Source organism: Lipotes vexillifer, unplaced genomic scaffold (assembly GCF_000442215.2).
Source record: "Lipotes vexillifer unplaced genomic scaffold, Lipotes_vexillifer_v1.1 scaffold299, whole genome shotgun sequence".
Classification (NCBI taxonomy): Eukaryota; Metazoa; Chordata; class Mammalia; order Artiodactyla; family Lipotidae; genus Lipotes; species Lipotes vexillifer.
Genome location: NW_006784347.1, coordinates 1598126 through 1617073, shown reverse-complemented (window position 1 = coordinate 1617073; position 18948 = coordinate 1598126). Strand labels below are relative to the sequence as shown.

The 18948-nt window shown below is 35.3% G+C and overlaps 1 protein-coding gene across 1 annotated transcript in view; it reads right to left on the bottom strand.

Moving 5' to 3' along the window:
• TANC2 (tetratricopeptide repeat, ankyrin repeat and coiled-coil containing 2) overlaps window positions 1–18948 on the bottom strand; it is a 323861-nt gene that overhangs the window by 111446 nt on the left and 193467 nt on the right. The window contains exon 7 of the mRNA XM_007456751.1: window positions 8081–8206. Within this exon, the coding sequence (XP_007456813.1) occupies window positions 8081–8206 (126 nt within the window). The remainder of the gene's footprint in view (window positions 1–8080; window positions 8207–18948) is intronic.

Here is an 18948-nt window from a genome sequence, read left to right as displayed (position 1 = left end):
CCGCATACTGCAAAAAAAAAAAAAAAGTCATTAGAAATAATAAATGAGTTTAGCAAGGTTTCAGGATACAGAAGCAATAGCAAGGTTTCAGGATATTCAGAAGCAATATACAAAAATCAATAGTACTTCTATGTAATTGTTCACTAGCAATGAACAATTAGAAATTGAAACAGAAAGCAATACAATTTATAATAGCATAAGAAATATGAAATACTGAAGGATAAATATGACAAAATATGCTCAACCTCTGTACATCTACAAAACATTGCTGAGAGAAGTTAAGGAAGACCTAAATGAATGGAGAGATATATTATGTTCATGGATTGGAAGATTCAACATTGATAAGAAGTCAATTTTCCTCAAATAGGTCTACAGATTCAATGCAATCCCCATCAAAATTCCAGCAGGCTTTATGGGTAGAAATTTACAAGGTTTCATATGGAAATACAAAGAACCTGGAATAGCCAAAACAATTCTGAAAATGAACAACATTGGAGGGTTAACAATACCTGATTTTAAGCTTTATTATAAAGCTACAGTAATCAAGAAGGTGTGATATTAGCATCAAGATAAGACAGATGAATGGAACAGAAGCAGCCCAGAAACAGATCCATACATATATGGATGACTGATTTTTGACAGTGCAAAGGTGCAAAGGGAATTCCGTAGAGGAAGAACAGTATTTGCAACAAATGATGTTAGAACAGTTGTATATCTACATGCCAAAAACAAAAACCCAGAAAACTTTTGATACATATCATGCACCGTACCACATACAAAAATTAACTCAAAATCAATCACAGACCTAAACGTAAAACCTAAAACTGTAAAACGTCTAGAAGAAAATACAGGAGAAAATATTTGTAACTTTGGGTTTGTCAAAGAAATCTTAGATACAACACCAGAAGAACAACCCATCAAAGGCAAAAATTCATAAACTGGACTTCTAAAAACTTCTGTTCTTTAAAAGATACTGTTAAGAGAATGAAAACACAAGCCAAAAACTGGGAAAACATATTTGCAAAGTACCCATCTGATAAAGGACTTGTATCCAAATTATATAACAAACCCTTGAAACTCATTAATAAGAAAAGAAACCATCCAATAAAAGGGGACAAAATATTTGAATAGACCACTAAAAAAGATATTTGATGGCAAATAATCATATGAGATGATTAACAATAAGCACAATGTTGTACAGCAGATCCCTAGAACTTTTTCATCTTACATGACTCAAACTTTATATGCCCAATCAACAGCAACTCCCCATTTTCCACTCCCTGCAGGTCTTAGCAACCACCATCCGGCAATTAGTGTTTATATGCAACTGTTTCCCATCCCTAACACCCCGGTGTACTGAACTATGTATAATAAGCCATCGTATTGCTATTATTATATTACTTAAAGCTTTTTATATTATATTGTCTATGACATAGGATAGCATGGTGGTTAAGAGCACAGGCTCCAGAGTCTTCCACATATGAAATGAATCCTTGCACTGCCAATTACTAGACCTGTAACTCTAAGCAAGTTACTTAATCTCTCTAAGTCCCAGTTTCCTTACTACCCCACTTGCATCAAAGAGTTGTGAGGATTAAATAACATGTTTAAAGCTCTTAACACTGGGTCTATAAAGAATAAGAACTCCAATAAATGTAAGCTATCATTTTTATCTGTTTAAAAGTGCCCCATTCTCAGCATTTGTCTTAGTGTTTTAAGAAGTCTATTGTATTCTATTAATGTGGGGATAAAAAAGGGAAAAGTCTTATTTGCCTCTTGAAAATAATACTTTGAGTCTCTGAGAAACTTGTATATTAAATTTCAGCTTTCTGACATTGGTCTTATAGAAAAGCATTTGTTGAGAAAAACCTGGAATCATTGCTGAGTGGAATTTTCAGGAAGGGAACAATGATCCTTGAAAAATAGTGGAAGAAATAGGGAAAATCCAACTCTCCTAAATGTTGCTACTTTTCACATGTTTCCTCACATTTAATATCTCAAAATGTGGGGAAAGTATAAAAATGGTAAACCTTTTAAAATGTGAAACATCTGATAAAAGAATTATATAACTATGTCAACATAGTTTTGTGCTATTAGATTGTTGGTCTTGAAGGTGAGATTTTTATTGGGGAATCAGAACTGGCTAATTACTTGAAATTTAAGATTAAACTTTAAAAAAAATTAATTAATTAATTGGCTGCATTGGGTCTTTGTTGCTGCACGCAGGCTTTCTCTAGCTGTGGTGAGCAGAGGCTACTCTTTGTTGTGGTGTGCAGGCTTCTCATTGTGGTGGTTTCTCTTGTTGCAGAGCACAGGCTCTAGGCGTGCAGGTTTCAGTAGTTGTGCACATGGGCTCAGCAGTTGTGGCTCACAGGCTCCAGAACACAGGCTCAGTAGTTGTGGCGCATGGGCTTAGTTGCTCCGAGGCATGTGGGATCTTCCTGGACCAGGATCGAACCCATATCACCTGCATTTGCAGGCGGATTCTTAACCACTGCACCATCAGGGAAACCCAGATTCAACATTTTTAAAGTGAACACTCAGTGATGAAATAGCTATGGCCCTACAAAGGAAATTCTCCTGTGCTATATTTTATTAGTATCTGGGGAAGTTATTACATAAAAAATCTTTTATTACATACTGCAAGACTGGAACGCTTAGATCATTCTACTGAATCAAAAATGTTTTACAAAGTGTTACCTAAATAAATTTACTGGCATTATGGTTAGTTTAATAAGATTTAGTCACTTTTGGAGAAAATAATGATAGAAAGATTAACTGGGAAGCTATTCTTTAAATCTAATTTAGATCAAAACATAAAAATGGCTTAATGGTTATTTTTCTTTATTGCACTTAAGGCATTTAAAAACATTTTCAGTGATTTATTCTTGCAGAACTAGATATCATGGTTAGAATTTCTTTCATGTTACTCCACAGCCTTTCTTTAAGTAGTGTGTTATTTAATGCGAGAGGTCAATTCGTGCCCTGTTAGAGGATTAAATGGTTTATAGACTCTTCTCTTTCCCAAAGGCTAATTTTCCCTTTCAGGTCTTGTGGAGGAACTTTGTTGTATATTAGCCACTGTTTGTGCTTTCAAATTTTAAGACAGATTTACCAACTAAAGCTGGTTTATATAAAAACCAGATCTGTGTACTGATCTGGAGCTACTTTAACAAGTAGTGATCTGCTTTAAAAAACTACAGCTAGACTACTCCAAAAAGTATAAATCAGTTTTCTAGCAAAGACATCCAGTGTGAGTACTGCATTTTCAAATTTTAGGGTACTTTGCAAAAGAGCTGGCTGGAGGTGAGAGGATCACCTCATACAACTAAAGCTTACAATCTACTCTAATATTTACATTTAGGCAGTTATGTGCATGCAACTTTATTTCTGGATTTTCGATTTACCTAAAAAGGAAGAAATTTTATCTTGTAAAAATAAAACAATGACCAGTGAGATAGAAAAGACTGATGGAAATATTCCCTTGTAAATGTGAGAGCTAGCCAGGCAATGATCAAGATGACTAAGCAACCTCAGGGATGTATGACTCAGTAGGCTAATGCAAGATTATTAGCTTCATGACATACATCTTAGCCATCTTCAGAAAGGATTCATTGTTTTGGAAAAGTAGGGGACTCACAAATGGCATGAAACACTGATTTTATTTGATAAAAATTCAATTTTTTCCTTTGACAAAGCCATGTTAACTGTGTCAGGGTCAATTTCACATCAGTTCTGCCAATGAGTGAGACCATCATTTGCACATACGCCCCCAACCTAGTATCTATTAAAGCAGCTATTAATTAAATCCAATGCCTGTGAATGGCCATCTATGTAATGGGATTTAGTAAAAGTCCTAAGGAAACCAACACATATTGAGAAATGAAGTTTTAATTAGGAATGTATAATCTCTTTAAGCAGAATAGTGTGATGATGATTTCATATCAGGCAGGTTCCAGAGTCTTATCAATAATAATCTGTTGTTAATTTACCCCAAGTAGCTACTATTCAAAGTCATTCTGCTATGATTTGCTTTGTGTTTTTTTTTTTTTTTTTTTTTTTTTTTTTTTTGCGGTACGCGGGCCTCTCACTGTTGTGGCCTCTCCTGTTGTGGAGCACAGGCTCCGGACGCGCAGGCTCAGCGGCCATAGCTCACGGGCCTAGCTGCTCCGCGGCACGTGGGATCTTCCCGAACCAGGGCACGAACCCGTGTCCCCTGCATCGGCAGGCGGACTCTCAACCACTGTGCCGCCAGGGAAGCCCTGCTTTGTGTATTTTAACTTCCCCTGGGTCCATTTATATATTCTTTCTTCAGATTTATTACATTTATCCATAAAAACCAACATCCTCTTCTTCCCTTTTACTGGACAGTAAACAGTTTCTTTCTTTATCTGGGTAAAAAGAGATTCCATTAAGGTGGTCAGAGAGAGTGAGAGGTTTCAGGTCTAGCATGACTCCACATTTACACAAGGTGATTAAATTAAAAATGGACCCTGAAAATAATTTTAAAAACTTGACTTAAAAACTTTAAGATTTCAAATTAATATCTGTCAAGGACATTAGGCTTTGGGACTTAAAAGGCACATGTAGTAGGTTAGCTAGCTGTATACTCTGCATTAGGACACAATCTACTGTAACTATTTTGTCATTAGAGCTCAAGCTCTTGGATGGTTGACAGCTAGAAATCTACTGATTTGCTGCACTAAGATCCTGGACAGTGCACTTATGTGACCTCCTCCCCACTGTTGGGCTGGGTCTCTGGAAACATCAATTCTGGGAGAACAGTTGTTCAAAACAGCTGTCTTGAGAAGTAAAAAAAAAAAAAAAAGACTTTTTACTAATGAAGCAAATGTTAATGTTAATACTGAACTTGAAGATCCAAACTGTAGCTCATGGGTTACCTCAGCAACTTCTGCTTCAGCAGTCAAAAGACTATTATTATGATCAAACAACTGCAGTTATTAAGATAACTGTTAAATGAACTATGCCTGTACTATTAAACCATGTTCATGAATAACTTCTAACCAACTCTCAAACTACACTTTTCCTCATTTCTGTAAACAGGCTGCGTGATCCTTAAAGGCATAAAATGTTATCTTCAGTTACAATGGTATCCTCTAAACCAGTCTTTCTTAGTATGATCTTGGGACCCCCTGGGGCTTCTCAAGACACTTTCGCGGGTCCACAACGGCAAAACTATTTTCATAATATTAAGAGATTATTTGTCTTTTTCCACTCTTATTCTCTCACAAGGGTAAGGTGGGATTTTCCAGAGCTTACATTAACACTTAATGTGTCTACTATTAAAAAAAAAAAAAAAAAGAATAGGTATTTTAACAATTTATCAGTTCTAATTTAATATGGTAAATATCAATCAATACAACTCATACAACACAAGCTTTTTAGGGTCCTCAATAATTTTTTAAGGTGGAAAGAGGTCCTGGGACCAAAAAGTTTGAGAACCACTGCTCTGAACAAAATAGTGCAGGACTGCCTGTATGAAGAGCCCAATAAATGCTTGTCATGTCTTCATATATTACAGTGATTTTACTTCAGATAATCTCTGTACTTGAAATCAGTCAGTTAATTTAGTACCCACTGGATATACTACAGTGTACATGACCATTAACTACCTTCTTCTGAAGATCCAGGGTCATTTAAAACCGGAATTGTGATTTAAAAACTATTTCATAGGACTTGTTTGAGTTATACTTTAAAATACAGAAAGATATACCTCTAATGTAGAAAGAGATACCTTAATGTACACTAAAAAAAGTTTTCAATCACTTTATTACTTTTTTGGGGTAAAGTTTTACTTCAACCATAACCAGAGTTAGCAGAAGATATAAAACTGAAATACGACTGCAATTTGTATGTTCCTTAAAATAAAAGTAGAAAATGATGTGACATGATTTTTTAATATTATACCAGGAAAACAATATGATTCTGTTTCTATAGTAAAGTGTACTGTTTTGGACATAATAACCACAAATTATAAAGGCTTGCCAAACAGGTCTACAGAAACACAAGGAAAATCTGTCCAAGTTTGCTTTCCTTTCTTGTTAATGTCTAAGCTACAGAGTTCATTTGTAAATAGTAATCAAGATAACATCTTTTTGAGGGAAGGTTATTGCCTAGGGCTTCAAAGTTCTAAATTAAAGTATGCTAATTTTAGAAGATAAAATACTGCTTAGTAAACACCCTGTCTCTTATGGATTAATACACTCAACTGGATGGCATGTTCCAACCCTTTGGACTGCTAAAAGAAAACTTCTTGAAAGAAAAGACAACTTTAAGGAACTGAAACACTAATACCATAGCACACTCATCAACGGACAAACTCCATCTTTAAGTATTAATGTAAGCAGTAAGTTGAAACCCTATCTGCAAGGGATATGAAATTGGTTTTGTTAGGAATGCATTATTCATGTGGAGAGCTTCCTAAAGATTTAGGTATGCTTTGGAAAAATCTTTGGATGCACTTTGGTTTTACTGAATGTTTTGGCTGAAGCTCAGTGAAATGGAAAAGATTTTCGTTGTATTCCATACACAGCTGATATCTATGTGTAAACATTAAGCTCACCAGAATGTATCTGTCGAAGACCTTACTAAAATCTTTAGATACTGGAAGTAGACATGTATCAGCAAGTATCAAGAGAACCCAACACAAAGAGTTCTCAAAAATACATAGCTGAAATCTGTCATTAATTTTGTTTTTGATGTAGTATAAAATCCATTATTCAATGACTAGCAAAGCAGAAAATAAAATCAACAATGTCAGTATGTTTTTCAGTAATGCAATGCAAGGTGATGCTAATGTGGCAGATTTTCAATCAAATCTGAAGGTCTATATAGATCAATAGTTATATCCCATCTTCTTTATTATGGTTATGCCTTCTGGTCATGGCACAAATAATTTAGTTGGTCTTTGAAAAATTTATTCAGGCTTTGGACATGATCAGTATAGCAGCACTAAAGTAATACTTGACATAATTCCACTTTCTGGGACAAGCAACTAAGATGTGGCTAACTGAAGAAACGGCAAGCAGGATGGATAGGATTGGGAACTAAAACCATGACTGAGGCCATCAACTCACCACTGTTGATGGGAGGTATGGTAATTGTAGCAATACAACTAATTATTTTATGCTCCTAGTTGCCGAGCCATCAGTGAAAAACGGTCAGCATAATGACTTCCAGAATGGACAGCAGGCATGTTTGAGTCCCTTCCTGTGTGAGTTATGCATGTGGCACTACACAGATTAGAGTAGGGCACAGGACAAGGGGTGAGGAAAAGAGCAAAGCAAAGATGCAAATAATCTATAAAATAAAATAAATAATGCACCTGACGTAGTAGAGCTATGGATTACTAGCTACTAGAGAAAGCAGACCATCTGTTAAGACTATCACAGACAGTTTGGTTCACTTGAACAAACAAGAGGCACAAGCAGAGATACCAATAACAGGCCTCTCAACTAGACTGTGGTTATAACAAAATGAAAAGTCTTCAAAAACATCAGGTTCCTGACTGCAGAAGCATGTAGCATGCACAAAGGGTGTAAAGAAACAGGTGTCTGAATGGGAAAAGGATAAGTTGTTTAGATGTTGCCAGGACAGGACTAGAAGCACTAAAATTCTAAGAAAATAAAAGTACTGTATGTCACTAGAAATGGCCACTAGAATGTAAATGAAACGCATTCTCTAGTGAAACAAATTAGTAGCATCAAGTTCAACTGCAACAGGGCTAGGGCTGAAATTGGTCAACAATTACTTCTAAAACCCAGGACCTTAAAAAGGTTATTTCCCCCATCAACCCCAGCCCTTTCCACTTGTTTTCTTTCAGAATTTCAAGGAATCAATGCTTCCAACTGTTGGTAATTACATTGCCTTTCTATGATGATGAGTACAATGTATTTGTGTTCATCTTTCTCTCTAGATTCAGCAGAAATGAACTGGTTACTTGCTCACTTAAGGGAGGCTTAAATAGGTGTGGAAATTGGAAACAAAGGAACTTTTTGCCTACTGCCCATTTCCATTTTCCCCTGGGCATCCCCATGCAAAGCCCTCTCGTGGTTCTAACCTCTTAAATCCTGTTGTGTGCGAGCACCGGCCATGCTCTGTCTTGGCATTCGAAGAGAAGTTCTCAAAGGTGTATGTCTCTGCTCATCCAGGTAAGCGAGGTCCTCCAAGTGGGTGGAGCTTGTGGCTGATAAGACAGAAGAGTTTAGTCAGAATACCTAAGTTTAGAAAACTGTCAGTTAGTCTGTATCTTCAGACTTCAGAATCAGAGCAGATACATTTACTGAGAATTTGCTCAACTCAAAGTCCCCATCAGTGTCTGGAACATGTGCCAGGAAAACATGTCAAGAGTTGTCTGCGGCTCCTTCACTACTATCAAATGCCTGAGCTTATAGAGAATACTAGCAACAAGTTGGCAAACACATTAGTACCCGACAACAAAGATTATTAGTTTTTGCTTCTTTTGGGTCACAAATCCCATTTGTATAAACATCAGTGGAGAAATCTGTTCCAAATTATATTAAGCTATAAAAGAACCATGAAGCTCTATTTTCAACATTTCCCATTCACGGTAAAGAATGAAATATGAAAACATCCTAAAAACAATTTTCACATGTGTGTATATATATGTATATAATGGAAAGGCGGGCATCTGGGACAATGGACAGAGAATTGCCAAATAGCATTTAGGGAACTGCCAATGTCCATGAATTCCAAAGAACGTGTTGTTGCTCTCTGAAGATGAAAGTCAAGTAACAGTGGTTTCCCACTGCACCTATAAATCCTTTAACCCCTAACCTAGCCATGAAAGAGAAAGAGAAAATGGCAGAAGATGGGGGTAAAACGGCACTGCTACATACGGAGAGCTATTGAGTCCAAGAATCAGGAAGTGCTGAAGACAAAAAGCTTTTAACAGAAAAGAAAAAAAACCCCAAACTTCCATCAGAAAATGGATATTTAGAGCTCATACGTGATTAATTAAACCGTTAATTCAATCTGCTGCCAACTATGTAAGATACTGTGCTGGGGGTTAGTTCAGTAATTCCATGACAATTATTTACTGAGAGACTCCTGTGTGCCAGGCTCTGTTCTTGGTGCCCTTGCTGGTTTCACTGCTAGTCTACCTCTGTGACATTATGGAGTGGGTGAAAGGAAGCAAACTGAGATCACTCTTGGCTGCTGAGCTCCAGTGAAGCAATGTCCACATCCTTAGTCAAGGTAAGACATAACAATAACAAAAAGAGGGCTATGATAAATGGCACAGTCAGTTACAAAGTGCTCCATGAGCTGAAAAAGAGAGAGAAAAGATGGAGAAAATCGAAGAGAGGGAGAGGAAGAGAGAAAAGAATAAGAACAAGTGCAAGAGACGTATATTCCCCTTACCCTTCAATTACCGCAACTGTCTTATTTACCTGGATCTACTGGAAACCCACACAAAAGGAATTTATCCAAATTATACATATAGTTTCTATAAGGAAATAAAAGTCTTTGAAAGCTAGTCCAGGGAACTTAAACCAAGAAAGGGAAGCCAAATGACACATGACACACCAGAGAGAGGAAGAGAATAAATATCAGAAGAATAAAAGATAATCTCGATTTCTGCATTCTGAAATTAAAACTATCCAGAATAGATAACTTTCTAATCTCTTATTTAAAAACCATGGGGGGCTTCCCTGGTGGCACAGTGGTTGGGGGTCCGCCTGCCGGTGCAGGGGGCGCGGGTTTGTGCCCTGGTCCGGGAGGATCCCACATGGCCCGTGGGCCGTGGCCGCTGGGCCTGCGCGTCCGGAGCCTGTGCTCTGTGGCGGGAGAGGCCGCGGCGGTGAGAGGCCCGCGTACCGCAAAAAAACAAAAACAAAAAAAAATAAAAATAAAAACCATGGGGACAATTACACCATCCCCACTGGTTCTAATTTGGTTCTGTGAATTAGTTCTTTCTTACGTTTCATACAATCCCTCCTGTTTTAACCAAAGTCTATTTTCTTTTGCTAGGTTCTTTATCCATATGTGTGTAGCTACCAAAAATAAAAGGTGGGGGGTGGGCAGCCCCCAGAAGTCCTGTCCCCACAGAGCCCTCCTTGGAGCTCAGAAATATTTAGTATCATCTGAGCATGGCCCCTTCACAGAGATGTTTGTTTCAGCTTTGTGGGGCCTCTCCCCCAAGCTTCTATGGTTTAATCATCCCAACCTCTTCTCGTTTACAGGCTCAGAAGTGGTAGCTGTTTCCTGAAGTTGCTAAGTCCATGATATCTCAGTGTTCTCTTTTACCTTTCCAGTTCTTTGAAACCTAGTTAACAATTCTTTATATATAACATCTTCTGTTAAAATATCTGTGTGGTTTCTGTCTCCTGGCTAGCCCCTGGCTGAGATAGCATGGAAAATAACTGAAGGAGCAATTCTTTTACTATGTGATGTTGATAATAAAGCAATATCACAGAATGCAGATGTAAAAGATGTTTTAAAGGCCATCTAGACTGGAGGTCAGCAAACTATGGCCTGTGGATGAAATCTGGCCTGTCGCATAACGTTTTACTGGAACACAGCCTTGCCTCTTTGTTTAAATAGCTGTTTACCATAGAGCTGAATAGTTTCGACACAGACCGTATGGCCTGCAAAGCCTAAAATACTAGCTGACCACGATCTAGTCAGATCTCCTCCTTTCACAGTTTAGGAGACAGTGAAGTCATTTATCTACAGTAACTCACTTATTCACTGGAGAGCCAGGCCTGGAAACCAGCTATCTTACCTCTCAATCCAGTGAGCACTATTTGCGTTGTACCCTCCTCTCCTTTTAAACCTAAACAAAACTAATTCTTTCTTAAAAAGCTTATTTTTCATTTCTTCTTCATCTTTGTCACTTTCCCTCAATTCTCTGCTTTTTATGGTTTCAAAGAGCAGTGATCAAACTTGGGCAATAAAGGCCTTGCCAATGCATAGTAAGGTGCCCTGCATTTATTGGTCACAGACCAATAAATCTCTGCACTTCAAAATTTTCTGCAGTAAGAAACAAAAGAACAAACAAAAGTCCAAATTTGTTGTTTTTTTAATAAGAAAAATACTTATAAGGTACTTTTTTGGCTGATAAACTGAAGAGTAATGTGAAAAGACCAATGACAATGAGAATTTTTTATGTTCTTTTATTCACATTAAAACAAAATTCAAATAAAAACTGTAACAGCTGGATGAGTGATAGAAATTTCTGGTTATTATTATGGCAATATTCATGGTACATTATATGATTTTAAAGCAAGGTTCTAGCAGGGTACTTTTACTAAAATGGTTTTATATGCTAACATACTAAGATGGTTTGATATGTTTTACTAAAAAGAGAATATATGTTTCATTAACAGTAGGCAGAACGATATAGAAATACACAACATGAAGTGGAGCAAAAAGCTTTGTTAAAAAAAGAAGCCTAAAGTCTTTCCTTTTCATACGTTACATCCATCTATGAATCTTTTAAAGATTAAACTATGGTAGATCTATACTTGGAGTATAGATTTAAATTAAATAACAGTTACATAATCCATTTTAATTTCTTTGTATTAAAAAAATCTTCTGGCACAGCCTTCGTTTCACAGGTTCAACTTCTTATATTAAATGAAGAGCTACTGACAGTTTTTATAAAATGTAAACGTTTACTGTGAACGTAACAAGTTTTACTAAACTAAGCTTTACCATAGTATTCCTAGAAAAATGAACATCAGTTGTTCTATTGTTTTTTTTTCACAAAACCAAGAAATGTAGTAAAATATATTTTGGAATCAGCACATTTCTCAATTCAGATAAATGACATTAGAAGAAAAAGAAAAAATATTGCAATAACCGAACTGAAAAACAGTTCATTCCTTTACAAGTCCAAATACTCACAGGCAAATTGAACTAAGGAAAAGCAGAGATATTCAATATCAAGCACTATAGCTCTGAACCAGCCAATGGGGAACTACCGCTTTATTCTAGACTGCAATTGAGTTATGGTTAGTGTTACCTAAGTCTCTTAAAACATTCATTCTTTTTCTTATTTTGGCAGTAATATCTTTTTCTCTGATCTCTGAATCTATCACTATTTTATCAAATGATCCAAAATAATTTCTTTACTGCCTCTTTTCCTTATTAAATTGTTTTCCTTAGTCTTATTTTCAGTTTCTTTCTGCTTCATCATTTTCAAAATTCTTGTCCCTTCAAATACAGTATTTAAAGACTTAGCAAACAAATACTGGAAAGATCAGCCAGGAGATCTGAAATTCTATGCGCTGTGGCCTTTGTTTCACTAATTGTACATAGTTGTACTCTCCAGTGTAGTCACATGAATCTTTTCTATTTGCAAGCCAATTTCTGAGAAAAAGTCTTTGTCACACTTTGCCAAACATCTCATTCATTGTCAAAATTTGCTCAGGCTACACTTTTTCTCCTTCCCTGATAGATCCCCCAGGCAGAATTAATTGTTTCTCCCTTTCAGCAACCACATACATATATGGCTAATTAGAACTTGTGTTATTCAGCTAATTGTTTACATGTCTGTCTTCCCTTACTAGATTATGGTAGGTTCTTGAGGGCAACTAGGAAATGTCTGATTTATCTTTGATAACTACATTCCTTCAGAGTAAATCAGAGCGCCCTGCACATAATGCTCAATACAGAACTAAATTCTAGGCTAGTCCTACTTAGATTTAGAAATCTGTCTGGCTCTATCCTCACCTTCCTCATTGCTCTGCTTAATGTTTAACAGACATCACTATGGTAATATGCTTGGCTCCAATGATGTTCATAAAATCTTTCTTCAGGTACTGCTGATCCTTTACTTTTTTCTATAACACATATCACTTTCTGTTGTATTGAATACTATATAAATTACTTATTTATTCTGTTTATTTTACCTTCCCTGGTGAGAATGTAAGTTCCACGAGGGTGAGAATCTTTATTTTGTTTATTGATGATTCTCAAGTGCTTAGAAGAGTGCCTGGCATATATAGCATATGCTCAATAAGTGCTATTCTAATGACTAAATAATTGTATTTAACATACACATTGTGTTTTGCCTATATTTAAACAATCAATGAATAACAAATAAGTTTTTGTCTCACTGGGTTATCTGAAAGCTAAGGATGAAGGAGGTGGCTATAACAACAATGCCTTGTACATCATCATCCCATAAAAACACCAGTGATAGATCTATAGGGACACATATATTCCCACCTTGTAGTGCTACTCTTACTGTGAAATTGTCCTGGCAATTTTTTTGAGATAATTCTGTCAAATTAAATCAATACTATAATATTTAATGAACACTTTCTAGATACAAATATAAGAATTAATCAGGTAAGTTGAAGTGAACTGATGAAATAGGAAAAACAAATCAATAATAAAAAGTTTTATGTAAAAAGAAAATGCTTTAAAAAAGTTAAGCCCATAAAATCTATGTCATTAAAAATCCTTGTTTTCAGAGAAGGAAGAGGGAAGTGGAAAAAGGGAGCATATATTTTTCTGAGATTTCATCAGATTGGAACAGCTGACTCATTTACAGAACAATTAACTGACATACTTTTTGAATTTAATACACAAGTGGGCAGGAAGAAATCCAGCAGATGACATTTGGTACAAAACATTCCAGAGGCAACTCTGTATTACAGAGTTTGGAATCAGTTTAAATTGTTTCTTCTTATATCAGTTGCCACTAATGCAAACAGATTTTAGTAGCACAACTGCCATTCTGGCTGACCTGAGCAGGGAGCCTGGAATGACACTTTATGTTTGCTAGAGCCTGGGCAAGAAGCCACTCTGCTGTTCTTACACCCTTGATTCATAAAGCCAACATTCTGACTGCAGAAAAGCCCATTTCTGATTTTATTTGTTTTGGTAAAATCTTTATTACAGTTTCCGACTGGATTCATTTAAATCCCCCAGGATTCCCATTTTGCATTTACCTGATTCTTAAGATCCTTCTCTTAGGAAAATGTGCAGCTCCAAACATTAAGAAGCAGATGGTGAGAGTTTATATTTTAACTGACTTCTGCTGTTTGCCTGTTTCCCTGATAGACTCTTCATTTTCACACAAAGCACTGAGGACAGCTGTTGTAAGTGAACATTTCCTGCTTCTCATATCCCTCCAATTCACTGCCAATCTCATTTTAAGACATCAAGGATGACCACAGACAGCCTACTCTAATAATTTCTGCCATGCAACCACAAGTCCACAAGGGTTCCCTGCTTCCTTCCAACACAACAGGCTTAAAAATATGCAATAGTGATTTACATTTTGAAAACAATAAAAGACAGTTTTTATTTTTTCATATTTTACGATTTTAATTTAAAGGTGCATAAACTTCTAAATTTATATTCAGAAAACTGAGCTGCTCCAGGAAAAACCCAACTTTAATGCTAGACTGCCAAAACTCACCTTTAATCACTTCATCATTCAAGATAAAAGTTTCTATGTTTTCAGTAAATAGTACTATTTTCATTTGTGGTATATGGAGCTTTTAATTGGTACATTAACTTTAGACTTCACTTGTTTAAGAATCTTTATGATGCTAAAGGTATATAGCTAAATCTAACTGACCAATATATTTATTCAATCAGACCTATTTTAGTAATCAATAAAAAGTACATGATTGTTTAAAAAATTTCATTACATATGTTACTCCAATACATTGTAGTGAGTTAAAATCTCAGAAAATATTAAAAAAAAAAAAATCACCATAAACATTTTATATGTGCTGACTCCATTCCCTGAAAATAACAGTGTTATAAAAGCCACACATCCTTTCCAATTCTCTTTAAAATCAAGAATTATGGAATAACATAGACAGTTTTACTCTTCAGAGTTCAATCCAGCATCAGCCTCATATAATTCCTTGACAATTTCCTGGTCGTGACAAATGTGGTCCTGTAAAGATGCCACAAAGCTCAAGCTAAAGAGGATGCTTCTCTTCCCCAGGTGGGGAGAAGTCTATAACACAGCAAGGACCAATTAAACAATCAATCCCCTAGGTTTTTAAAAATGTGATGAAAATGGTATTTTCATATCATTATTCAACATTAATTGGTCTCTAAAATAAATAATTATATCACTCATACTGAGATAAAGTTTAAAAAAGAAGGAAATTTAAAAGCTGAGTTTGAACAAAGCCTTTTATTATTGGCATTCATCACCCCCCAACCCCGTTCATATGCTTAGAACAATTTAATAAGTAAAATATACTGACTTTTTTCCCTATTTCAAACTCATCTCATATTTGAAATCGTCAATCATTCCTGTTCACCAAGGAGCTTTGAGTATTTGATCTTCCCCCAGCTTAGGGAACCACTTCTACGTACATTAGAAAGTAAAGGAAAACATATATATCTAGAGTTAAAATGAGAAGAGAGGACCCTCCTGAGCTAATACAATTTACTTTAAAAACTGATTTAGGTATCTAATCACTTAAGCTACTAGAGATTGTGGTCTTATCAAATATTTACACACATTGTACAGTTAGCAGGTGAAAGTAATTTTGTCTTTCTACATTCTGGAAACACTTTCAACCTATAATCTATTAAATTTTGAAAATAATTGAGTCATTTGGTTTACTTTCCTGCCTCCGTGTGAGGATCTGAAACCATGGTTTCCAGATACAGAATATGGTTACAGATACAGATACATGGTTTCCCATACAAACTACTTCTTGACCTATGACTTGCCCTGTAGGCAATAGCAGGTCTGTTTGTATTACATTCAACATTGACAAGAAATAATTCTCTGATGAAGTATTTTGTTCAACATAGTCAGTAAGTGCTCCTCCAACAGTATAAAATCCTATTCTCCGGGACAGATCTATTGAAGAAGCGTGATCAGTACTGCTTAAGAATCTGAAAAAGCTCTGCTAGCCAGAAAGGCCAGTGTTATGAGAGGACCACTGTGATAGATGAAAAACTAATCAATAATTAAGGTTTATCAGAATAACAATTTGGACTAATATTATCCCTTTTATTTATGTTTTAACATGAGGGAGGGTAGAAGGAAAAGAAGAAGGAAGAAAGCATTTAAGTATGTAAGGAAGTATTTTTCAGTACTTGAGTTAAAATAAACTCCAATAACAAAGAAAAATCAGTGTTTTATAATACTTGATATAAACAGTTTTACTTTCTGTTAAAATGATTAAAAGAAAATGGCACCTAAAGCATGGTCCACAGAAGAAAAATCTGATAAATTGATGTCATCAAATTTTTTGTGTTTCAGATGAATGGATAAAGAAGATGTGGTATATATATACAATGGAGTATTACTTAGCCATAAAAAAGAATGAAATAGTGCCATTTGCAGCAACGTGGAAGGACCTAGATATTATCATACTAAGTGAAGTAAGTCAGACAGAGAAAGACAAATATCATATGATACCACTTGTATGTGGAATCTAAAAAACGATACAAATGAACTCATTTACAAAACAGAAACACACTTACAGACATAGAAAACAAACTTATGGTTACCAAAGGGGAAAGGGAGGGGGGAGGGAAAAATTTGTAATTTGGGATAAACAGATACATACTATATATAAAATAGATAACCAACAAGGACCTACAGGGTACTATATTCAATATCTTGTACTAACCTATAATGGAAAAGAATCTGAAAGAGCATACAAATATATATGTGTAACTGAAACACCTTGCTGTACACCTGAAACACTGTAAATCAAGTATACTTCAATAAAGGAATAAAAATTTCTAAAAATTTTGTGTTTCAAAATACATCAATAAGAAAACAAAAAGATAAGCAACAGACTGGGAGAAAATATTTTACAAACACATCTCTGATAAGGATTTGTATACAGAATATACAACAAATTCTTACAACTCAATAACAGGAAGACAGCCCATAAAAAATAGGTATTTCACCAGAGAAGATATATGAATAGCTAATAAGCACACAAAATAAGCTCAACATCATTAGTCACTAGGAAAATGCATATTAAAACCACAAGACAGCATTTCACATCTGCTAGAATAACCATAATAAGAGGTAAGACAATAACAAATGGTAGATGGGAGGTGGAGAAACAGGAGTCTCCACACACTGTGGGTGGTGCAGTCGCTTTGGAAAACAGTTTCGCAGTTTCTTAAAAAGTTAAACATAGATTTACCCTATGATCCAGCAATTCCAATCCTAGTTATCTATTCAAGAGAAATGAAAGTATATATCCATTCAAAGACTGGCACAAGAATGTTCATAGCAGCAGTATTCACAATAGCTAAAAAATGGAAAAAATCTCAATGTCCATCAACTTGGTGAATGGACAGATAAAATGAGGTATAGACGTACAATGGAATACTATTTGCAAGAAAAAGGAACAAACTTCTGATACACCTTAAGTAAATCATCCAGTTCTTGAAGTTATTTGGATATTTTTAATCAACACTAAAAATAGGTATTTCTTCAAAGATCTAGTGATGTCACCTAGGACTGCTATTTCTAAACCAAAGACAAAGGAAAACCCTTTTAGAAAGACAAGAGCTTAAATATATACTTTATATGTATTTTAAGTTGAGGTATAATTTATATACATAGTGTACATAAATCTTAAGTATTTAGCTCAATAAATTTTTATCTATGTATACACCCATGCAACCACCATTCAGATCAAGATATAGAAGGCTCCCTTAATTGATATTCCCACCAAAGGTAACCACTACTTTAGTTCTTCACCACAGAAGTGCCATAGTTTTGTCTGTTTTTCTGAACTTTATATAAATATACATACTTCATATAGTGTGCACTCTCCACGATGTTGTCTATAGCAGTAGTACATTCTTTTTCATTGTTGTACACAATTCATCAAGACTGTTGATGGACATGTGGATTAATTTCAGCTTTTGGGTATTGTAACTAAAACTGATATGAACATTCTTATATTTGTCTTTTGGTGAATATAAGGACTTATTTTTGATGGCTAGTCTATGCAGGAGTGGAATTGCTAGGTTTTAGGTAACATGCACATATAGCTTTATACGCCTTGAACAGATCTTGCCAAGCAGCTTTACAAAGTGGTAATGCCAATTTATTAATATAGCCCCATCAGCGATGTATGACAATTCCAATTGCATCACATCCTCATGAACACTTGGCATTGCCATTCCTTTTAATTTTTTTAGGTATGGGTATAATGGTATTTCATTGTCAAGAACTGTGAAGGATCTGATATTTTATCCTACTTGTAAGCTAACAAGTCTGGATGCTTGAGGAAGAAGACATGAGACATCTAGGTCATAGATGAAAGACAGTTTATTACTCAGAGGAGTAACAGTAGCCAGAGTATCAACACTGTATCAGTTATGAGCCCCAATTCCCACAGGGTAATACAAAGAGGGCTCAGTGAAACTTGCACGTGCAGATGGTTGTATTGCAAGAGAGACCCTCTGTGCCTATAGACTAGTTTGCATTTTCTAGGATTTTATATAAATGTAATCATATAGTATGTACTTTTTAAAAATCTGGCTTCTTTCACTCAGCATTAACTATTTTGAGATTCATACATGTTGTTGCAGTATCAGTTCATTCTTTTTACTGCTGGGTAGTATTCACTGTAAAGATATGCTTAATTTGTTTACCCATTCACCTGTTGATGGGCATTTGGGATACTGACAATTTGTGGCCATTACAAATAAAGCTGCTATGATTTGTGTAAATCTGGGTAAGAATATATGCTTTCATTTCTCTTGTATAAATCTTATTGATTTTTGACCTCACATGTCTCTTACATATATTATAATCACATGTAGCTATATAATATTTATTATATTATGTATATAATATGATTATATGTATAATATATATTTTAAAGAATCATAAGAAGAGAGGGGAAAGTGGCTTTTCCTTTTGTGTTTTTTGTTTGAATCTGAATTTTTATTTTATATATATTATGTAATATATATGAACCTTTAATTTCTAGA